Source organism: Cherax quadricarinatus, chromosome 50 (assembly GCF_038502225.1).
Source record: "Cherax quadricarinatus isolate ZL_2023a chromosome 50, ASM3850222v1, whole genome shotgun sequence".
In the NCBI taxonomy this organism is placed as follows: domain Eukaryota; kingdom Metazoa; phylum Arthropoda; class Malacostraca; order Decapoda; family Parastacidae; genus Cherax; species Cherax quadricarinatus.
The window spans coordinates 20001127-20026256 of NC_091341.1; the positions used below are offsets into that span (position 1 = coordinate 20001127).

General features: G+C 37.0%; 1 protein-coding gene across 10 annotated transcripts in view; it reads left to right on the forward strand.

Moving 5' to 3' along the window:
• The window catches only part of pnut (septin 7-like protein pnut), a 294459-nt gene that overhangs the window by 260433 nt on the left and 8896 nt on the right, over nt 1-25130 (forward strand). For all 10 annotated transcript variants that reach the window (XM_053785935.2, XM_053785937.2, XM_070095477.1 and 7 more), the window contains 2 exons: nt 14077-14212; nt 14449-14612. In XM_053785935.2, coding sequence (XP_053641910.1) covers nt 14077-14212; nt 14449-14612 — 300 coding nt within the window. The remainder of the gene's footprint in view (nt 1-14076; nt 14213-14448; nt 14613-25130) is intronic.

A 25130-nucleotide genomic window follows, 5' to 3' on the forward strand; every position in this document is an offset into this window, starting at 1 on the left:
GATGTCCTTGATGGTCGTGGTTGTGGAGGTAGATACTTGGAATGATGTTTTGGCAAAGATGTTGGAAACATGTTTGGCAATGGAGTTGGTGGGAAGGACTATGTATCTCTTCTCGGAAGTGTCTTCTCTGGGTGTGTTGAAGATGTTTAATGCCCGCCGTCTGCAGTCTCTGATGAAGTGACGAGGATAGTGGAGTTTAGAAAATATTTGTTCAATTATAGTGCATTCTTCCTCAAGGAACTTGTTGCTGCAGATTCTGAGTGCACGCAGGAAGAAGCCTATAATTACACCACGTTTGGTTTTGGTGTCGTGGTGAGAGTGGAAGTGGAGAAGATCGTTTTGGTTGGTGGGTTTTCGATCTTCTCCACTTCCACTCTCACCACGACACCAAAACCAAACGTGGTGTAATTATAGGCTTCTTCCTGCGTGCACTCAGAATCTGCAGCAACGAGTTCCTTGAGGAAGAATGCACTATAATTGAAGAAATATTTTCTAAACTCCACTATCCTCGTCACTTCATCAGAGACTGCAGACGGCGGGCATTAAACATCTTCAACACACCCAGAGAAGACACTTCCGAGAAGAGATACATAGTCCTTCCCACCAACTCCATTGCCAAACATGTTTCCAACATCTTTGCCAAAACATCATTCCAAGTATCTACCTCCACAACCACGACCATCAAGGACATCACCAGTAGTAGACAGGACAAGCCTCCATCCTCTGCAGGGGTATACATAATCCCTTGTAATGACTGCAACAAGTTATACGTGGGCGAAACATCAAGGGACCTCCAAACACGTATTTCAGAACACCAATACGCAAGCAGGTCTGACGACACAAGGAATGCCTGCGTACAACACCGTAATTCACACAACCACTTGATAAACTACAGAAACTCAAGACTTATCGCCACAGAAGACAACACTCAATACCGAAGAATCCTGGAATCTTCACTTATTTCTATATCCGACAACTTCAACCAGAATAGTGGCTTCTATAACATAGCTGAACCACTTGCCAAGAAACTTCTTCGTCGCTATCCCACATAAGAACACTGTAGAAGGTCTGCTCACAAACTTGTCCAATCTCCTTTCCAAGCTACCCAAGTTTTTAGACTCTATAACCCCACTCGGTACATCATCAGATGCAACATTCTTCACCTGACCTCAGCATTCTGAACCGGACTATAAATACTCGCGTTCCTTCCACCCCAGGTAGTTCTGTTTGTGACTTGAAAAAGCCCACTGTGTGGGCGAAACGTAGTCAATAAAGGATCACCTTATACTGCATTTGTGTTTATATTTCCATTGTGTCGGTATTTTATACCATTTATTTCCACCCAGAATACTGTCATATTCGTGCAGTATAGGGTTATCATATGAAGGTGCACATCTTAGGAAATATGTCAACCTGGGCAGACTCAAGCACTTTGTGAGAAGGTACAAGGCATCGTGGGTGTCCAGATTGCCTATTCGTTGTTCCATTCTCCTTAACTCTTCCAATTTCTTCCTGAGAATTGTGTCAATGGCATTGCTTCCCAGAGGTGCTCCTAGCAAGACACTATTTGTGGGGGCAATGACTGCTGCTCCTGGTAGTTTTGATCTCACTGCATTTATCACTTGTTGACTGACTGAGATGATTTCACATTTGGATGGATTCAGGATGAGACCCATTTCCTGTCCCCGTGTCATTACCTGTGTAAGGTCATGTAGGAGGGACTCTTTTGTACCTGCTAGTATGCCATCATCTAGGAACCAGATGTTTAGCTCGCTGGGTATCAAATGATTTAGATAAAGAAAAATTGGATATCAAATTGGGGAGGAGGAGTATGGAAGAAGTGAATGTTTTCAGATACTTGGGAGTTGACGTGTCGGCGGATGGATTTATGAAGGATGAGGTTAATCATAGAATTGATGAGGGAAAAAAGGTGAGTGGTGCGTTGAGGTATATGTGGAGTCAAAAAACATTATCTATGGAGGCAAAGAAGGGAATGTGTGAAAGTATAGTAGTACCAACACTCTTATATGGATGTGAATCTTGGGTGGTAAATGCAGCATTGAGGAGACGGTTGGAGGCAGTGGAGATGTCCTGTCTAAGGGCAATGTGTGGTGTAAATATTATGCAGAAAATTTGGAGTGTGGAAATTAGGAGGTGTGGAGTTAATAAAAGTATTAGTCAGAGGGCATAAGAGGGGTTGTTGAGATGGTTTGGTCATTTAGAGAGAATGGATGAAAGTAGAATGATATGGAAAGCATACAAATCTATAGGGGAAGGAAGGAGGGGTAGGGGTCATCCTCGAAAGGGTTGGAAAGAGGGGGTAAAGGATGTTTTGTGGGCGAGGGGCTTGGACTTCCAGCAAGCGTGCATGAGCGTGTTAGATAGGAGTGAATGGAGACGAATGATACTTGGGACCTGACGATCTGTTGGAGTGTGAGTAGGGTAATATTTAGTGAAGGGATTCAGGGAAACCGGTTATTTTCATTTAGTCGGACTTGAGTCCTGGAAATGGGAAGTACAATGCCTGCACCTTAAAGGAGGAGTTTGGGATATTGGCAGTTTGGAGGGATATGTTGTGTATCTTTATACGTATATGCTTCTAAACTGTTGTATTCTGAGCACCTCTGCAAAAGCAGTGATAATGTGTGAGTGTGGTGAAAGTGTTGAATGATGATGAAAGTATTTTCTTTTTTGGGGATTTTCTTTCTTTTTTGGGTCACCCTGCCTTGGTGGGAGATGGCCGACTTGTTGAAAAAAAAAAAAATATGTATGTATATATATACAGTGGACCCCCGCTTAACGATCACCTCCAAATGCGACCAATTATGTAAGTGTATTTATGTAAGTGCGTTTGTACGTGTATGTTTGGGGGTCTGAAATGGACTAATCTACTTCACAATATTCCTTATTGGAAAAAATTCGGTCAATACTGGCACCTGAACATACTACTGGAATGAAAAAAGTTCGTTAACCGGGGGTCCACTGTATATGCATGCATGCACATGTATGTGTACTGTGTGACCTAAGTGTAAGAAGAAGTAGCAAGACATACCTGAAATCTTGCATGTTTATGAGAGAGAGAAAAGGACACCAGCAATCCTACCATGTGAAACAATTACAGGCTTTCGTTTTACACTCACTTGGCAGGACGGTAGTACCTCCCTGGGCGGTTGCTGTCTACTAACCTACTACCTACATATAATATGTTTTATAAATCATTGATTGCTAGTACTGGGTACATAATCATGAGAGGGAATCCCCTTTTATGCGCAACATTTTGGATGAGACCGTACTTAAAAAAGTGTAATTGCAATTATCTTCATAGTTGTAAATCTTTCAAGGAGAGTGCCTTATTGAAGGGCTCTTGATCCAAGGGATTAGAGCTACTTGTCCCAATGGATTAAACCTGATTACCTATTTTTCAGGCACTTTATTACCCATACATTTTTAGCCCTTCACAAAATAATAATGATATTTTAAATTACTCTGAAAATTACCAAAATTAAAATTTGTCTTCCTTATTTACTGTGTTAAAATGCATAATTAACAGCTATAAACTATACTTGAGACAGGATTTACAAAACTGAGGAAGTTTAGGATAGTTACACGTAAAAAAAAAATTATTTATAAGATTGAAAATGGGTCTATGGTAATATTTGAGTCCTGGAGATGGGAAGTATAGTGCCTGCACTCTGAAGGAGGGGTGGGGTTGTTGCAGTCTGGTGGGGCATTTAGATGATTTTCATGCACTTCTGGCAAGACAGCTGTTGAATGAATGATAGTGAATGCCTCTTCTTTGGTGGGAGACAGCCAATATACTAAAAAAATATATACACCATTTATGCATGTTTAAAAAATGGCATTCGAGATTTCTTGTTGCTAGGAGAGGTAATGAACTTTGTAATCAAGTACGTATTTAGAGTTGTAAAGTCAGGGTGCTCCTTTGTATTTGAAAACTCCCTCTTATTGAAGTTTATGTATCATTTGCAGTTGAAAAACCATCTAACAAGTGATTTTTTCACAGATTAGCCATATTAAATCACTAAATTATTTTTATAAATGCTGTAATTAATAATTAGCACACATTTCAACTTGTTTGATGGGTGTCGTAAATTTTGGTTTTCTGTAGGGACATTTTCTGCAGAATTTCATAAAGTAAATACTGTATAAACTTATATATAATACACATATTTATAGCATTATTTTAAAACTCTTATATTGCCTCAGGTAAATTAGTAATTAGCTTAAAATATGTATTGTGTTAGTGTATGCTGATGCATACAGTATTGAGCTGCCATTTTATAAACTTATGGGACAAACTTTTGCCTTAATATCAATATGAAGCAGCTGCTGTTGTTGTCTTTCACAACAGGAAATAGATTTATTAATACTTTGTATATAGACTTGTGAAAGATATAGTGCAGTTTAACCACTCAGAAGACCCGTTAGATATTTCTCATTGTCAGTATTAAATTTTGTCAGAAGGGCCACAGAAGTATTTAACTTTAATGAGACAGAGAATCTATTTGGCAAACAATTGCTGTGCCTGTTTGCAGTAAGGAAGTTTAAGGCAGAATATTGCAATCTGAGAGATTTTCCGTTTGAAAGAAAAATGTAAAAGTGCGCGATACACACAAGAATATAAAACTGGAAAGTAGATAACTAGTGTTTCTATGCATATCAACAAGAACAAAAAGTTCATTTGCAAACCTGGAATAAGGCAGTGACCAAAGGAGGCTACAAAATTTTTCTTCTGAGCGTAGCAAAATACTAGAATAGCATAAAGGAGAGAAGATAGTGCATTTTACAGCCACTGGAGACTTAATGAACTAGAGGAAAATTTTGGAAATTATTCTCAAATGAACTATAGGGATATCAGAAAGCATCAAATAGGCACTCTGCATAATTTACCTCTTGAGATTAAAAAATGCCATTGAAGTTTTTAGGGGAAGTTGATGGTAGAAATGATAGGAATTTATTATATATCTAGTATATAGTGCCAGTAGTGTCAGGCATCCAATAACTAAAAAATATAAAAACAAAAATGAGGAAGATTTGAAATAGAGAGAGAGAGAGAGAGAGAGAGAGAGAGAGAGAGAGAGAGTGTGAGAGAGAGTGTGTGTGAGAGAGAGAGAGTGTGAGAGAGAGTGTGAGAGAGAGAGAGTGTGAGAGAGAGAGAGTGTGAGAGAGAGAGTGTGAGTGTTTACATTAGAAACTGTGACATGGCCCATTGACTCGAAGGGAGAAAAAATCTTTGAGTTTTGGTCTACAATAACTGCCTAATCATCATCGTACATACAGAGGGAATTAGTTATGTCCATAGGTTAAGAAGTGGTATTTATGAGTACAGGAATAACATATTCCAGTCATTGAATATAACACGCTCAGTGCTTAATCTGACTTCAAATGTCGGACTTGCTAATGTGCCAGAATGGGCTAAAACATCTAAAGTTTTCTTTCCATATGGTATAGTGATTTTTATTCTTCATAGCTTTAGAGGCCACACTACAGTGTTCAATTTTCTTCCAGTAGTTAAATGTAACATGTTTATATCTTAACCTATCACAGTGTCATGATCATAGGGTAAGGTATTTCAAGGGACAAAACAGATAACAACCTACCTTAGAGAAAATTAGACCAAAGAATACAAAATTGTTACTGTCAACTAGACCTAAAAGAGAGGAAAAATAATGACAACTTTATTTTAATAGAATTTCAGATTATTGATGCTCTGTGCTCAAGGATATTCGAGAAGAATTAATAGGAAGGCTAACTAAACAAATGCTTACCTGGAAAATCATTGTACTAATAATCTTCACAGAGGAGAATGAAACTTATGACGATGTTACAGTCTGACTAGTTAATGGTCTAAGTTTGACCAAAGAGTTGTCATAAGTTTCAAGTTTCCTATGTGTGGATTATTTGTGTATTGTTCTGGTAACAGTATTGTGCTTTTTTATTCTTCCTGGAAAAGCACATAAAAATCAGATCTCACCACATGTCCAGATCCCACCACATCCCCAAAGTATAGATACAAAAACTAAGATTATAGAATGGAATTAAATTTTTTTACATGTTGTAACTTCTGCCCCCTTACTTCGTGCTTGGGATTATTATTATTATGGGTTGTACTTCAGAGGAGAACCCCCACCCCTGCTGGACCTACAAAATATTGTAACCTTTTCTTCTCCACTCCCTTACCTTTGTTCTTTAAGCTCTGCTTGCTATGTTAGGCAAGAGAATGCAAGAGCAACTAGTGAGACATTGCAGCTACATTTTACCATCCAGAAACTTTATCAAGCCAATACTTGGTAATGTATGAAGAGTAAAATGTATCCGTATCAAATATCTCATTGGTTGCTCATGTGTCCTTTACCTAATGTATTGTTAATAATTTTACTAACATTTATATCTGGTGGGTATCACTACATGCGCTTGTGTGTTTTTCTGTAACCTTGGAAAAGCTTGTGTGCTATATAGCTAAATGTTACCAAATAGATTCTCTCATTAGTAGTGTTTTGTTTTGCATATCCATACTTGGTGCTATTGAACAGTTTTACTTTGTTTTTATATTATAGTGTGGTGAGTCCTGCCCTTATTTGCACTACTAGTTACAGTATAGAGCACCGAGTGCACTTATGGCTATAGCAGGTGCATTATCTTAGTTAGTAAAGTATCTATTAACTAACACATTTTGTATAGCAGTTTTATGTTGAGGACACACTTCGACTGTACACACCTCAGTTTTATTAGTACTCTATGGCACTTACTCTAGTATATATTAGTATTACTCTAGTTGCACTTGGTTATTTTTTCAAGTGCCAGTTACAAGAATTTCATTCTCTCAAAAAAGCACTTATTGTTATTATTAAGGTCATTTCAAGAGGCTTACTTGCATTTGGACAGTGTTTTGATACACAGTGCTAAGATCAAATTTGACCTGAGATTATGAATATATTTATGCTATAATAGCATTTACAGTAAGACCTCTATTTATCCAAAATAGTCGGAATATGTTATATTTCATATAAAAAATTTTCCCATTTTGTGTGTCAAACAGATGAAAAGTAGAGTAATACATGCAGTTTACTATTGCTGCATAATTACAAGGTGATACACAGCACTCTGTACGAAAATAGTCAAGATATTCTTTGTGATAAACAGTTGGCTTGTATACAAGTGTCATGTCAAGCAGATGGTGTGTTGCTCTGTTGCAGTGCCAAACAATTGTTGTGGCCACAAACAATAAATGTCCCAGTTTTAGATGCTGTGAGCTTTTTTCAGTGAAACAATGGCAGGTAGGAGACCATAATTTATCCATTAATTAGTTAACAAAATTTTGGATAATTGAGATTCTGCTGTAACAATTGATATGCAGTTCTGTCCATTTGATCTTTTACTTTTTAGGAAGATTAATACATTGTTGCCAAGTTATTCAAATGAAGCAAATAGTAAAGGCTCACATTTTTAAGAAAGACACCATCTTAAAAGAGCACATTATATACTGTACTGATGTACTATTTCTTATTAATCACATGTTGGACATGGTTACAGAAAATAAGCTTTTATGTAATAAATGCTACATGGTAGCTGCTGTATAAATATAAAAAAAAAAATAATGTGCAAAAGAGCTTGCAGATAATAAAATAAAATAATTTGAATATACCTAAAATGCTTTAAAGGTATGGGATTTAATATTGATGCACAGGAGCCAAATACTAGTATCCCACCAGACATGTATCAGGTTGAGAAATTCCATTTTGCTTGGTATGATATTTGTTAACCATGTCATCTAAAGTAATTTTAGCAATCTCCTTGATGGGAACCACTTCATATTACAACTCATCACAAATGCATAAGGATACTTTCATTACATTTGTGAATTTCACCTTACAACCATATGGAACCAAAACATCATGGTTCTTGTGGGATGCTGGTGGTAAATATTCTCTACACTGAGGTACCTCTTGTTTCCTCTAGACCTTGTGTTTGGCATCAAGTGCCTCATGGCAGCAGTAGCTACACCAAGACCATTGTGAAGGTTTGCTCACTTACTGTGCCATCATTGAGTGATGAACCTGTACTGAAGATCCACAATAGCATTTATGAAGGCATTTGCTTAATTGTTTACTTCATTTTGGAAGAAGGCTTCCTTTTTGATAGTGAAACATTCAGTCATATTCACCACTTTCTGTCTTTTCCTTTACCATCACTCTTTCCATTTCTTTTTTACCATCATTTTTTTCTGTTTTCCCTTCACCAACCCATCTTCCTTTATCATCATTCCTTCCATTTCCTCTTTTGCCATTGCTCTTCAGTTTCCCCCTCCATCTTTGTATTCACCATTCCCATTCTTCATCTCCTTCACTGTCTTTCTCTTCTCTCTTTTTTCAGTTTGTATAATCAATTATTTTTGCTCATTGCCAACATTTTTGAAGATACTTTTTTTTTTTTTTTTTTTTTTTTTTTTTTTTTTTTACATAATTTTGGCTAGCATTTATTCCCAAACCTGTGATATTTCTCAAGCTATGGTGGTGTTTATTTTATTATTTCACAGGAGGTAACCACTACTAACTTGTAATTTCACATATATTATAAGTTTATATACTGTAGCCCAAAAATGGAAAAGCCATATGCAAGTTTGTTTATTACTCAGTTTGCCATTTCTGACCATCATTTTGATTCAGCCCTTCATGCCCCCTGAGGATAGTGAACAGTTTTGTTACAGTTTGGTAAGTGGGGTGTGTTTATAGCTTCAGTGTACACCATCTTCTTCACTCTTTCTAACAGAATATATTAAGAACCTCTTGTGCCTTGAAATATCAGTACTAATACAAAGTTACATGGAATAATAAATGGGATAATACAGATATTATGATAGTACATAATTATATAAAAGTTCTTTAAAATATACTTGATATTTAAGAATAAAATGCTGCATTGAGATTGTTATGTAATGTTGCTGTTGTACAGAGTGTGATGTTTTACCCAGTACTCAACATGTAGAGGAGACTGAAGCTCATTATATAACATACGTGCCAAGTGGATAGCAGCCAGTCATTACCTTATTCATTTTATTGTTTTTTTTTTTTAATGTTATGAAGCGCTGAACCTGTGTAGGTTATTCAGCGCAAGGTAGACACTTGACCCTTCATCCTCTAATTTTGGCCCCCACTCTGATCTGAAAAGCTTTTCCATTGAAAAGTTGGGCAATATCTGGCTACCTTTGCTGCATTAAAAAAAAAAAAAAAAAATCATTAAATAATTCGGTAACATGAAAAAAATATATATATAGGTTAGTGCAGTGGTAAAGATAATTTTAAAGCATGAAGTTATAATCTAGCAGTAAAGGTTAAGTGAATCTTGGTGCATACAATAGGATATGTAACGTTGGATGACCCTCTTGGACTCTGTACATTGTGTGTTGTCATGACATCTGATACCAAGGGAACAATATTTTTCTTGAGTGTGTTATTCTCTTAATGCAGCCTTCTTAGGGTTGTCATTAACATCTCTGTGACCTGCACTAAATCTCAAGACTTTGTCAAACAGATTGATCCACATTTTTCTATTCATTTCTTATTGAATTATTACGCAGGACACCTGATTCTAAATACTGTGCCCCAGATTAAAGGACATTCGTGCCACTGAATTTCAGTTTACATATAGTATTGTACTATATTTGTATTATAGTACTAACCTTTTAATTATCAAATTTTCATCATATAAGATGTACCCTTAAACTGGACCCCCCAAATTTTTAGAATAAAAGCTTTTAATGTATGTTATCATACATGTACTCCATTGACACCACAATTACATGAGTAATATAAGACTCGGGGTGTTTTTTGGTGAATTTATTTTTATCTTATAATACAGAAAATGCATTACTTTTTTATAAAAGATACATTGATACCTCTTACCTCACATATGAATACTTCCAGCAGGTCTGTAGTCTTACATATTGGGATATTTCCCAGAATATTACTTCCAGCTGGGCATGAGTCTTGGAAATGGAGAATACAATGCCTGCACTCTAAAGAATAGGTGGGGATATTGCAGTTCAGAGTTATTTGAAGATATCTGAGCACTACTGACATGACAGCAGTTGAAAGAATGATGGTGACTGTGCTTCCTTTTTTTTTTTTTTTGTTTGGGTTACTGCTTTGTTGGGAAATGCCCAGCGTGGTGCAAAAAAAAAAAAAAAAAAAAAACTTGCAGTAGGTCTCGAGTTTCTTTACATTTATAGTATGGTTTCAATGCTTAAAAAACAATTACAGTAGACCAAATACATGAAAATCCTGAGACATACTACAACATCGATTTCAGTTTTAAAAAATGGAAAGACCCTTATCCATGGAGGCAGAAAGGGGAATGTACCAGACTATAGTTGTACAACATTGTTATGTGGGTGTGAAATAGAGTTTTTGAATGTCACGGCAAGGAAGAGGAGGCTAGAGGCAGTGGAGATATGTTTGAGGACAATGTGTGGTGTGAATATTATACAGAGAATTCAGAGCATGGAGATTAGGTGTGGAAGTTACCAGAAGTATTATTCAGAGGGTTAGGGAGGGGTTGTTGAGGTGGTTTGAACATTTAGAGGTGGAGAGCATTTACAGCTGTGGGTGGAGGTAAAGTGGGATAGAGTTCATCCCAAGAAGGTGGGGAGGGTAAGGGAGGGTTTGAATTTTAGAGCCTTAGACATACAACAGGCTGGTGTGAGCAGCAAATTAGATAGGCTTGAGTGAAGGCAAGTGGTTTATACGATTTGTCGTGTTCTTGGTGTGAGCAGGGTAACATTTATGAAGGATTCAGACTTGAGTCAGAGACAGGAAATACAGTGCCAACATTTTGAAAGAGGAGTAGGAATATTGCAGTTTGAAAGGTCATCTGAGCTGGTGATTGAGTAAATGATGGTGAAAGTTTTTCTTCTTTTTTGGTCTACCCCTACCTTGGTTGGAGATGGCCTGTATGTTAAAAAGTAAGTGAAAACTGAAAATACATTTGTAGGAAGACAGGAGATGAACAGGGCTATGATTACAATTAAAAGAAAAAAACAAGAATATGAAAAAGTAGATGGAATGATTTCTGGAAAAAGCATTAGGGAGAGCATGATGCCAGACTTATAAATTAAAAGAAATATATAGTACATTATGGCTGTTTACATTGTCCGATCTTCAATTTCGATGATAATTACAGGCAAATTTGTGCTTACCCTCGTATTGACCCAACTGAATTACTACAGTTGACTCAACAAATGCATGCATAGAATTTGTTGCATGTTAATGACATTAAGATTTTTATCACAAATAGTGGTGAACAGCTGAAATGGGCTCTGGAAATACAAATGTTTCTGATATACACTGGATTCTTTGAAAATATTCTAAAAAAATTGAGTGCTATGCACCTGGGGAGCATATGACATTTCATTGTTTGTCAATAGTGAGGTATTCAGAGTGGAGTCAGAATAAAAGGAATATTTAGTGGGATATTTGGAGTGGAGTCAGAATAAAAGGAATATTTAGTGGAATATTCAGAGTGGAGTCAGAATAAAAAGAAAATTTGAAGAGAATTGGGTATCTTTCTATTACAGTGTGTAAAAAAAGAGCAATCCACCATGCTGCAGAATCCAGCACACACAAGTCTCTCTACATACTATAGTGTATAGAATGCAATAATGTGTAAGGTTATTGTACCAAGAGCAGCACTGAGTCACCTACACAGGTTTAGCATTTTTTTTTATTGTAATATACCAGGCTTGGTACAATGGCAAGGATGTTTATCATTGGAATTTTGAACTCAAGAAGTACACTTATATCCGGAAAGAAATTTTAACTAATAGCACCAGTATATTTTGAAGCTTGTAATGCACACATTGTAAATATGAAGGTGGTGCTGTATGCCATATCCTGAGCCTTGTCTATTTGGAAGAAACAGAATAGGCTGCATTTTGGATTTAGAGCTGCGTAAAAGTTTACTTCTGTCGAGTATTCATAAGAGTTGCAGTGGAAGCTGCCTCACACTTGTACAAAATATGGTTCAGACTGTAACTTGTGATCTCACTGATTTGATCCCAATATTGGTCCAAGCATTACAGGACATGCTAGCAAAGGTCAAGCTATCACATATAAATAATCCATTTAATTATACTTAATGATGTAGATTACTGTTGAAATAAATCATTCTCACAATCATGGATATTCATATTATTATACTGTATATCAGTCCATTTACACTTTCTATAGTCTATACAGTACTACAGGTAATTTAGTCTTCATTTAAATCAGTTACAGTACACACAGTATTCTGTATCACTTTTTGATCGTTGTGCATCACAGATTTATATAGAAGGCTAACATTGTTACCTCTCTGACAGACTCGCACACGGAAACATCAAGTAACAAGTAGATTGATTAGAAGTGATAATTTGAATATAAAGGCAAATTGCTGTGTCAAATACAGTTTACATTCTACTTGTTATTTATATATATAGAACTTTGTGCTCTATTCAGTCTCTTATACTTGCACAGATTTTCAGTGTATTTCAGCATTTCTGTGTTCTTTGGTTATCAACTTTTATCCCCTACTAGTTAAATTCTTTGGCAGAATTATTACATCTCTAACAAATGTAAAAGCTCGATCCAAATAATGAACTGCCAATAACGGTAAAGAAAATACAAAGATTGCAGAATAAATTTTCTTCAGGACAGAGTTCTACACAGAGAGGAAAATTGTCCCAATAAATACTTTTTCTAACACCTGCATTTTTTCTTTAATGTAAAATTTGTTTGATTTTCTTTGTATACAGGACAGTTGTCTTTACACTATAACCATACTGTATATGATTCAAAGATTCACATCACATACAGTACTCACTATGACTTATTGTACTCAGTCTTTTTCCAGATTAATTTTTTCTCCATAGGGAAGTGGAAAAGAATTCTTCCTCCATATGAGGTGAATAAAATGATGTGAGCAAGGGGCTAGTAACCCCTTCTCCTGTATAAATTACTAAATTTGAAAAGAAAAACTTCGGTTTTTCTTTGTAGGTCACCCTACCTAGGTGGGATACAGCCAGTACATTAAAAAAATATATGAAAAGGTAGTTTTCTGCATATAATAGCTGAACTAGTAGTCTTTATACAGCTTCTTAGTTGTTGAATACATGCAACCTCAATATATGCATTTTGAGTGGCCTGTAATTCATTTAATTGATACTCCAGTTCACACAATGTGTTGGCCAACATATCCAATGTGATTTTTTCAAATCAGTTTGTGGTTTAGTGTTTATATATATTACTGTTTGTAATTTTATATTAATTCTGCTAAAGAATGAGGAAGTAACTGAACTAATGAAATATTTTTCACATGAAACAATTTTTTTGAAAGAAGACAGTAAACATAAATGAAAAGTACTTTTCTTGTAGCTTTTTTTTCACTAAATGCCCTCTAATACCTTTTCATCTTATTATAAGTTACGAATGCCTTTTACGTCATTTTTAGATCAGGTAGCTATTGGTGTTGTAGATAAATAGCTGTTAGAAAAAGCATGCATGAAAAAATAAAAGCCTTCTTAAGCTAATTTTGTCTCGTGTCACCACTAAAATATCTCTTAAATTTTTCTGCAAAACATGTTTAGTATATTGGTACTGATTGTCATTTACAAAACATTACAGCCTCTAGATTTTGTGCATCAAATAGGGTGAAATATGTGCCTTTGTGTGTATCTCAAATTAAGTTGTGCACTTACACATACTTCTTGATCCCAGGTTCACTTTTGTATATCTGTTGATCACTGGTGCACCTGTGTTCATCCATTGATCACTTGTGTATATCTGTTGATCACTGGTATACCTATGTGCATCCTTTAATCATTAGTACACCTATGTACATTCATTAATCACTTGCACATTTGTGTACATTCATTGATCTGGGGTGTCAACATTGGTACAAACACAGACAGCTCCTGATTATATGAGACCTGTACATTGTGATGCTGAATCCTGTGATTAAGTTTCTCTTTCTTATTGTTCAGATAAGAAAATGTCAGCTTTCTCTAATTTTATTCGTTTTTAGGAACCCTCTCGCTCAGATGGAGGAAGAAAAGAAGGAACACACAAACAGGATGAAAAAGATGGAGACAGAAATGGAGCAGGTGTTTGAAATGAAAGTTAAGGAGAAAATGAGCAAACTTACAGAATTGGAAGCAGATGTAAGTACATTTTATTTCTGAATGTCACTTGTAGTAAACTATATCAAATATTATAGAATTGTACTCTGAGGTAGCATAGGTTATGCACAAATAAAGTTTTGAGTAAACCACTTGCCAGGATGAATAAAATATTGTTATATTAGAATTCTACAGAGATTTTTCTCAGTCCTCCTTGGACTGTGAGAGTTGATATTGGTTTTGAATTAACACTCTTATTTTCTACTAATGACCAACAGTTACAAAAACGTAACGAGTCTATGCGTAAAAAACTAGAAGCTGATCTATCGGAATTGGATGAAGAACGAGAACGATTTGAACATGAGAGAAAAGCATGGGAGGCAGCCAATGGCATAACTGTGGAGGAGCTGCGTCGCAAGTCTCTCGAGTCCATCAGCAGAGAGTGAGTGACTTAGTTTGTATTGTGCTTTATTTTTTTTCTTTAGAAAAAGAGCTCATGCTTCCATACAGTAATACTTGCGTGTCTTGGCAGTATTCATGAGTAAGTAAAAAGTCAATAGTTTTAGCTTCAGCTTTGATGTCAGAAAATTTTTTGATCTTGCTATTTATAAAAGATTTTATCAGCTTTCAGTATGCAATGCATCCTTCATTAATCATTTTTTTTTTTTTATCATAACATCCTTTATGTAAAAGAATTGTTTTGCTTTATTATTTATTTTTCTTTGTGTCATTTACACACACATCTATGGAAAAAGTCTGAATGCACTCCTTTTGTAAAACAAATTCAAGGCCATGCAAGTTAATTTTGTAGAGAAATTACTGTTGCAGTATATTTCCATGAAGAATTTTAAGACTGTCCATTAGCTGCTTGTGAGTCTTTATGTGAGTGAGTCGGTTGTGATTTAGTGATTTCGTTAATAGCTCAGTTGTGTAAGGTGTACCTTTGATGAGTTCTAAGAGTTTTTCTACTCTCAGAGCCTGACCTAGGGCCAGGCTCATCTGGTGCTTCCCTGGCCAGCTAGTATGATTCATGTCACCTGTCATCTGTCATTCTGGTTTCTTCTTGAAGATTTCTGCACTTATCCCAGAAGTGTTTCTGATATCTGCTGATAAGATGTTGAATAGTCTGGAGCCATGGATGTTGATACACTGTTCCCTTATTGTGTCCATGGCACCCCTGCTCTTCACTGGGTTTATTTTGCACTTCCTCCTATATCTCTCACTTCATTATGTTGTTATGGCAATGTGCAGATTTGAAACAAGGCCCTCAGCTTTCCAGGTATATATTATGTATCTCTACTCCAGTGAGTATATATTTAGGATTTTAAGGTGTTTCCAGTTATTTAATTGCTTTATTGGGTCTATGCCGCTTTAACCCTTTGACTGTTTCGGTTGTATATATACGTCTTACGAGCCTCCATGTTTGGCGTATATATACTCATAAATTCTAGTGGCTTCAAATCAAGCAGGAGAAAGCTGGTAGGCCCACATGTGAGAGAATGGGTCTGTGTGGTCAGTGTGCACCATATAAAAAATCCTGCAGCACGCAGTGCATAATGAAAAAAAAAAAAAGCTCCGACCGGTGGGGTTTTTTTTTTTATTATAAAATACTGACTTTGTGGTCTATTTTCGTATAGTATTTATGGTTGGAGCTCAAAGTAGGGGAAATGTTTGATTTTTACCGATGTTCAGAAGTAAACAAATGATGTCATTGTCCAAGTAGCCATTCTAATATACAGTCATGTATGAGTTGACATTATTAATGCAATTATTACAATATTGCAGTAGTCTGCATAACAGTAAATCTTCTATTTTTTGTTTGAATAAAAATTCAAAATAGAAAGCAAGAGTAATGTCAGAGGGGCCTAGAGATGTGACTGATGAACAAAGAAAATGTTATTTTAAAGCCAGGAATGTCTGCATTGTTCATTCTGGACCCTATTTTGAAATTGCCATATTTTTAATTTTCATGAAATTGGCCAAATTACAAATTTCTGACCATGTTATTGGGTAGGTTGAAATTGGTAAATGGGCTGTTTCTTGTACCCAGTCAATGGAAAAAAATGGAGTTCTAAAGAAATAGCTATGAATTTGGTCGACTGGAACAATGGAATTACCTGAAAATAGGGCTCAAAGTGGGCGAAATCTCTGATTCGTAAATATTGCCGAGGTTGCTAACTTCGCGAGAGCGTAATTCCGTCAGTTTTCTACCAAATTTTGTTCCTGTGGTGTCATTACTATTGGGAAAAGATTCTCGATCATTTCATAATTTTTTCCAACACCAGGAGACATCTCAGGATTTGGGGTTTCGACAGTCAAGGGGTTAATCTATCTTCTGCCCTGAACTGGGCCATCAGCACTGAGCAGTATTTCAACTGAGACAGCACAATCAATTTGAAGTGTCACCACTGGCACTATTTGTTTTGAAAGTTCAGATTACCCACCCTGTCATCCTCCTGTCTTATTATGTTCTTTGAAAGAAATATCAGCTGACTTAATAACTCCCAGGTCTTTCACATGTTCCTTTTGTTCTGTTTGACAATCCTCTTGAGTTTTGTATAGTGTCCATTTAGAGGTCATTTTTTTCCATACCTAAGCATTGGACGTCATGTTTTTATTCACAGCCAACTTGGAAACCCCTACTTATATCCTTCTGCAATTTTTCAGTGTCTTCTACTGAGGTGACTTTCAAGTTTATTTTAGTGTCATTTGCCAGTGTTGATACTGTGACGGGTGTTTTTATCTATCTGCTGTGAGGATAAGAAACAGCAGAGTTGCCAGAACAATGCCTTGAGGTACTGAGCTTTTTACCTCGCTGATATCTTCCCAGCTCCCCTCAGAGGTTCCTTGATGTTGATGAGGGGGCTCTTGATCTAATAGAATGCTTCAGTGGCTTGAATCAGCCTGAATGCCTTCCATTTCTCGAGGCACCGTATGACCCCCCTATCTGTTTAGTGCTTCCTCATTTTTTTTTTTTTTTTTTCAACAAGTCGGCCGTCTCCCACCGAGGCAGGGTGACCCAAAAAAGAAAGAAAATCCCCAAAAAGAAAATACTTTCATCATCATTCAACACTTTCACCACACTCACACATTATCACTGTTTTTGCAGAGGTGCTCAGAATACAACAGTTTAGAAGTATACACATATAAAGATACACAACATATCCCTCCAAACTGCCAATATCCCAAACCCCTCCTTTAAAGTGCAGGCATTGTACTTCCCATTTCCAGGACTCAAGTCCAACTATATGAAAATAACCAGTTTCCCTGAATCCCTTCACTAAATATTACCCTGCTCACACTCCAACAGATCGTCAGGTCCCAAGTATCATTCGTCTCCATTCACTCCTATCTAACACGCTCACGCACGCTTGCTGGAAGTCCAAGCCCCTTGCCCACAAAACCTCCTTTACCCCCTCTCTCCAACCCTTTCGAGGACGATCCCTACCCCGCCTTCCTTCCCCTATAGATTTATATGCTTTCCATGTCATTCTACTTTGATCCATTCTCTCTAAATGACCAAACCACCTCAACAACCCCTCTTCTGCCCTCTGACTAATACTTTTATTAACTCCACACTTTTTCCTAAGTTCCACACTCTGAATTTTCTGCATAATATTTACACCACACATTGCCCTTAAACAGGTCATCTCCACTGCCTCCAACCGTCTCCTCGCTGCTGCATTTACCACCCAAGCTTCACACCCATATAAGAGTGTTGGTACTACTATACTTTCATACATTCCCTTCTTTGCCTCCATAGATAACGTTTTTTGACTCCACATATACCTCAACGCACCACTCACCTTTTTTCCCTCATCACTTCTATGATTAACCTCATCCTTCATAAATCCATCCTCCGACACGTCAACTCCCAAGTATCTGAAAACATTCACTTCTTCCATACTCTTCATGAATGTAATAATAATAATAACAATACCTTCCCAGTTATGCCTATGGCCCTCTATTTTGTGTGCAATCACCCTATGATCACACATGCCAAACATTTTTGCAGAATCTGTGTATATAACATCTACATTTTAGTTTTCTTCCAATGCCTCTGTAATTCTGTCATATTGGTTTAGCATTTTTATAAGCATGATCTTTCCAATTCTAAAACCATGCTTGTTTGGGTTTGCCGTTCCATAAAGTTTGTAATTTGGCATCCCGTCACTCAAGTTTTTTATAATGTGGAATGTTAGGGCTACTGGTCTGTTGTTTTTGGCTAGTACTCTGTTACCTCCCTTATGCAAAGGACTTACGTCTGCATTCTTTAAGGTCTTTGGTATTTCACCTAGATCTAAGCTCTTTCTCCAAAGAATATTGAGGGATTGTGCTCGTGGCACTTTGCACTTTTTTTTTTATGAATAAGGAATTTTGTGAATCTGGTAAAGGTGTTGAGTGAGCGGGCATGTTTTCAATTTCTTTTGGAATTCTGTGAGATTAATACTAATGGCAGGTTAGTTGATCTACGTGGTCTTCAGATGGAGTGAAAAAGGTTTCTGCATTCTCCTCTCTGCTGTCATTTAGTGGGTTGCTGAACACCGACTCAAATTGGTTTTTTAGCATTTCACTTATTTCCTGCTCATCATTAGTATATGAACTTTCTCATATAAAGGGACCAATTCTACAGGTTGTTCTTAGCTTGGATTTTGTACATGAATAGAAATATTTGGGGTTTCTTGCAATATCCTGGATGGATTTTTATTTTGTTGGTGCTTCATATATTTAGTATGACAGCTGAAGTTTTTGCTCTAAATGGGTAATCTCTCGGTTAATATCTTTCCATCATTATAACATATTCACTAAGCAATTCGGCAACTCATTTTCTTCTTGCATACAATATTTTATGCTCATACAATATTTTATAACTCATCTTTTAAGTTTTCTCAGTGGTACATATTTAATACAGATCTTGTATACTTCTGTGCTCAGCTTTTCCAGGCACTGGTGAGGATTTAGGGTGCTCATGTCAGTTTCCCAGGATATGTCTGATAGTTCTTGGTTAATTGTTAACCTTTTTGCTTTGGCCTTCCCTAGAACTCTTATTGTGGATTAAAGGATAAGAGAAGAATCTGTTATCTACTGTACTTCAACATTCACATTCTTTCATTGCAGTTTTGCCATTTTCTTTATTTTTTCCTTGCAAATTTTTGTTGTCTTATACATTATAATGTTGTTTCAACACACTGGCCATATCCCACCGAGGCAGGGTGGCCCGAAAGGAAAAATGAAAGTTTCTCCTTTTAAATTTAGTAATACACCTACCATCCGACTTACGACCTGCTCGACTTACGACCACTCGACTTACGACCGTGTTTTTTATGCAAAATTTCTGGAAAATAAACAACTCTTTGTGTTGTACACAGTGTTTATCCTAAACCTTACAGTATAAAATACAGTACTAACAGCATAAAAAGTAAAGTAAAACATGAAATACCAAAATAAAACAATAAAATAAAGTCATTACAAAAATGTTATGTTGATATTCAGTAGTAAAGTTCGACTTACGACCATTTCGACTTATGACCGGTTTCTCGGAACCGAACTCGGTCGTAAGTCGGATGGTAGGTGTATATACAGGAGAAGGGGTCACTAGCCCCTTGCTCCTGGCATTTTAGTCGCCTCTTACACCACGCATGGTTTACGGAGGAAGATTTCTGTTCCACTTCCCCATGGAGGTAAGAGGAAATAAACAAGAACAAGAACTAGTAAGAAAATAGAAGAAAACCCAGAGGGGTGTGTATATATATATGCTTGTACATGTATGTGTAGTGTAACTAAGTGAAAGTAGAAGTAGCAAGACGTACCTGAAACCTTGCATGTTTATGAGACAGAAAAATGGGCACCAGCAATACTTCTTTCTTTCAACGCACCAGCCATATCCCACTGAGGTGGGGTGGCTCAAAAGAAAAAACTAAAGTTTCTCTTTTTAAATTTAGTAATATATACAGGAGAAGGGGTTACTAGCCCCTTGCTCCCAGCATCTTAGTCGCCTCTTACAACACGCATGGCTTATGGAGGAAGAATTCTCTTCCACTTCCCCATGGAGGTAAGAGGAAATAAACAAGAAGAAGAACTAGAAAGAAAATAGAAAAAAACCCAGAGGGATCTGTGTATATATATGCTTGTACATGTATGTGTAGTGTGACCTAAATGCAAGTAGAAGTAGCAAGACATACCTGAAATCTTGCATGTTTATGAGACAGACAAAAGACACCAGCAATACTACCATCATGTAAAACAATTACAGGCTTTCGTTTTACGCTCACTTGGCAGGACGGTAGTACCTCCCTGGGCGGTTGCTGTCTACCAACCTACTACCTACAATACATTATAATATCTGTACAAAAGACAGATGATGAGATTTGTAAATAACCGTATATATATTCCTGGTCATCATAAACAAACCCAACATGATCATTATCCATAATGGCAGGCCATTGTAGGTTAAGGTCCACTTGAGGGTATGCTTAGTATTATGTTACCTGTGAACCTTAAAAAAAAACTACTACATGTTCTTCAGGACTCTTTCTGGAGCATTGGTAGGGAGATATGATTAAAAGCAAGTCTCTGCATTCTTAAGGTCATCATTGTTTCTGTAGCACTGTTGTGCAACAATCTCGTATAAAGCCCTAAAGGAAATAATCACATGCTGACATGCAGACTTTACTAGTGATGCACTGCTAATCCAGTGTTTCTGGAAACCCCTCACAAAGGCATTTCCAAACAGCAGCTCTGTAATGTGTCATTAGTGCCTCATCCTGTTGGAACTGCAACATCCTTAATATAAAGGTTTTTCTATTAGTGCCAGTAGACTTGTTGCATATCTAGATTTAAGTGTTGTGCTTCACTGGACCCTCAAAGAAATATGATCTGAATAGCCATTTACAACCCAACTCAGTCCTCTTCATGACGTGTAGAACATTGGTTTCCTGTTCTTCAAAAAAAAAAATTATATATGTGTATATATATATATATATATATATATATATAGTGAGTATACCAGGAAAAGTGTATGGTAGGGTTATAATTGTGAAAGAATTAGAGGTAAGACAGAATGTAGGATGGAGATGAGCAAGGAGGTTTCAGAGTGGGTAGGGGATGTGTAGATCAAGTGTTTACATTGAAGCATATATGTGAACAGTATTTACATAAAGGTAGGGAAGTTTTTATTGCATTTATGGATTTAGAAAAGGCATATGATAGTCGATAGAGGAGCAATGTGGCAGATGTTGCAAGTATATGGAATAGGTGGTAAGTTACTAAATGCCGTAAAGAGTTTTTATGAGGATAGTGAGGCTCAGGTTAGGGTGTGTAGAAGAGAGGGAGACTACTTCCTGGTAAAAGTAGGTCTTAGACAGGGATGTGTAATGTCACTATGGTTGTTTAATATATTTATAGATGAGGTTGTAAAAGAAGTAAATGCTAGGGTGTTCGGGAGAGGGGTGGGATTAAATTATGGGGAATCAAATTCAAAATGGGAATTGACAGTTAATTTTTGCTGATGATACTATGCTTATGGGAGATTCTAAAGAAAAATTGCAAAGGTTAGTGGATGAGTTTGGGAATGTGTGTAAAGGTAGAAAGTTGAAAGTGAACATAGAAAAGAGTAAGGTGATGAGGGTATCAAATGATTTAGGTAAAGAAAAATTGGATATCAAATTTGGGAGAAGTATGGAAGAAGTGAATGTTTTCAGATACTTGGGAGTTGATGTGTCGGAGGATGGATTTATGAAGGATGAGGTTAATCATAGAATTGATGAAGGAAAAAAGGTGAGTGGTGCATTGAGGTATATGTGGAGTCAAAAAACGTTATCTATGGAGGCAAAGAAGGGAATGTATGAAAGTATAGTAGTACCAACACTCTTATATGGGTGTGAAGCTTGGGTGGTAAATGCAGCAGCGAGGAGACGGAGGCAGTGGAGATGTCCTGTCTAAGGGCAATGTGTGGTGTAAATATTATTCAGTAAATTCAGAGTGTGGAAATTAGGAAAAGGTGTGGAGTTAATAAAAGTATTAGTCAGAGGGCAGAAGAGGGGTTGTTGAGGTGGTTTGGTCATTTAGAGAGAATGGATCAAAGTAGAATGACATGGAAAGCATATAAATCTATCGGGGAAGGAAGGCGGGGTAGGGATCGTCCTCGAAAGGGTTGGAGAGAGGGGGTAAAGGAGGTTTTGTGGGCAAGGGGCTTGGACTTCCAGCAAGCCTGCGTGAGCGTGTTAGATAGGAGTGAACGGAGACGAATGGTACTTGGGACCTGACGATCTGTTGGAGTGTGAGCAGGGTAATATTTAGTGAAGGGATTCAGGGAAACCGGTTATTTTCATATAGTCGGACTTGAGTCCTGGAAATGGGAAGTACAATGCCTGCACTTTAAAGGAGGGGTTTGGGATATTGGCAGTTTGGAGGGATATGTTGTGTATCTTTATACGTATATGCTTCTAAACTGTTGTATTCTGAGCACCTCTGCAAAAACAGTGATAATGTGTGTGTGTGGTGAAAGTGTTGAATGATGATGAAAGTATTTTCTTTTGGGGGATTTTCTTTCTTTTTTTTTTTTTGGGTCACCCTGCCTCGGTGGGAAACGGCCGACTTGTTGAAAAAAAAAAATGTACAGGTCTCCCTCAACATTTGCGTTTTCAACTTTCGCGGGCTTCACACATTCACGAATTCCCAACTGCCAAATTCCCAGCTGCCAAATCATATTTAAGTTTACCGCCACAAGTCCTTACTACCCTCCCTCCGACCCCTGCAACTGGCAGCCAGCCCTCCCACCACTGTGTGGTGAGTGTTTTGTTTGTTTATTATTTGCTATTAACCCTTTCAGGGTCCGTCCCGTAGATCTACGGCTTTACGTTCAGGGTCCAAACCGTAGATCTACGTCATGAGCTCAGCTCACTCTGATAAACTGTGAGTGGTAAATTTGGGCCTAGATATGAGAGAATACATCTATGTGGTATGTGTGCACCACATAAAACAAATCCTGCAGCACACTGTGTATAATGAGAGGAAAAAAACAGACCCTGATTTTCGATTAAAACAGTGAATTTGCAGTGTTTTTTCGTATGTTTTTTATAGTTGTATTTGCTATTTCTTGGTCTCATTTGATAGAATGGAAGACATATTACAGAAATAGAGATAATTTTGATTGGATTTAGCACTGGAAATGGCTTGAAACTGAGCTCAAAGTGGCGGAAATGTTAAATTTTTGCCGATGTTCAAGAGTAAACAAACGACCTCACACGTCTAATACACGCCAGCTGGTGGGTCTAATATACATTCACAAATGTGGTGATGATGTTTATACAATTATTACAATATTGCATAACAGTGAATCTTCTATTTTTTGGTGTGAATAAAAATTCATTATGTGAATAAAAAATCAAAATGGAATTTATTTGTAAAGCCTCAAAACGTAACTAATGAACAGAGGAAATGTTAGTTTAGTGCCAGGAATACCTACATTGTTTATTCTGGATCCTATTTTGAAATTGGAATATTTTGAACTTTGTGTTAAATTGGCCAAATTAACAATTTCCAATCACTTTAATTTGTAGTTGAAACAGTTGACTTGGCAATTTCTTGTGCTCAATCGATAGAATAGAAGTAATACTAGTGAAATAGCTAGGAATTTGGTTGACTGGAATAATGTAATTGGCCTAAAATGGGAATCAAAGTCGGCAAAATCGCCGATTCGTAAATATCGCTGACACATCAAAATTCGCGAGAGCATAATTTCGTCAATTTTCCATCAAATTTCGTACTTTTTGTTTTATTACCTTGACAAAAAGATTCTCTACCATTTCATAAGAAAAAATAACAAATTTTTTTTTTTGAAAATTCTTGGACACTGGGCCTTGGATTTGGGCCTTGGACCCTGAAGGGGTTAAACTCACCTCTCACCCTACATTAAGACTACTAATATTTTAAGGTAAGTAATAGGTGTACTGTGTGTGTATTTTACTTTTTATTGTTTTTAATGCTTAGTTCTATTGCTAATGTAATATATGTTAGTGTAAACTTGTTACCTGGCATTTATATGCATTTATAAGTTGAAAAATGGCGTTCTGCTTTCCGGCGATGTCTGCTTTCCGGCAGTAGCCTGGAACCTAACCTGCTGAATAAGTGGGGGGCCCTACTGTATATATAGTATATATTTTTTTTTTTTTTCAACAAGTCGGCTGTCTCCCACCGAGGCAGGGTGACCCAAAAAGAAAGAAAAAATCCCCGAAAAGAAAATACTTTTATCATCATTCAACACTTTCACCACACTCATACATAACCACTGTCTTTGCAGAGGTGCCCAGATACAACAGTTTAGAAGCATATATAAAGATATATAACATATCCCTTCAAACTGCCAATGTCCCAAACCCCTCCTTTAAAGTGCAGGTATTGTACTTCCCATTTCTAGTACTTAAGTCCGGCTATATAAAAATAACCAGTTTCCCTGAATCCCTTCACTAAATATTACCCTGCTTACACTCCAACAGCTCGTCAGGTCCCAAAAACCATTCGTCTCCATTCACTAATATCTAACACGTTCACACATGCTTGCTGGAAGTCGAAGCCGCTCGCCCACAAAGCCTTTATCCCCCTCCCTCCAACCTTTTCGAGGATGACCCCTACCCTGTCTTCCTTGCCCTACAGATTTATATGTTGTCCATGTCATTCTGCTTTGATCCATTCTCTAAATGACCAAACCACCTCAACAACCCCTTTTCAGCCCTCTGACTAATATGACTCAGAAATCATAATGACACGATTGCAAACAAACCATACCACGGGTGGGGTTTGAACCCGCGACGGTCTGGACTTTTGAGATTCTCTGACTGCGGGTTTAAACCCCACCCATGGTTTGGTTTCTCTGACTAATACTTTTATTAAATCCACACCTTCTAATTTCTACACTTTGAATTCTCTGCATAATACTTTCACCACACATTGCCCTTAGACA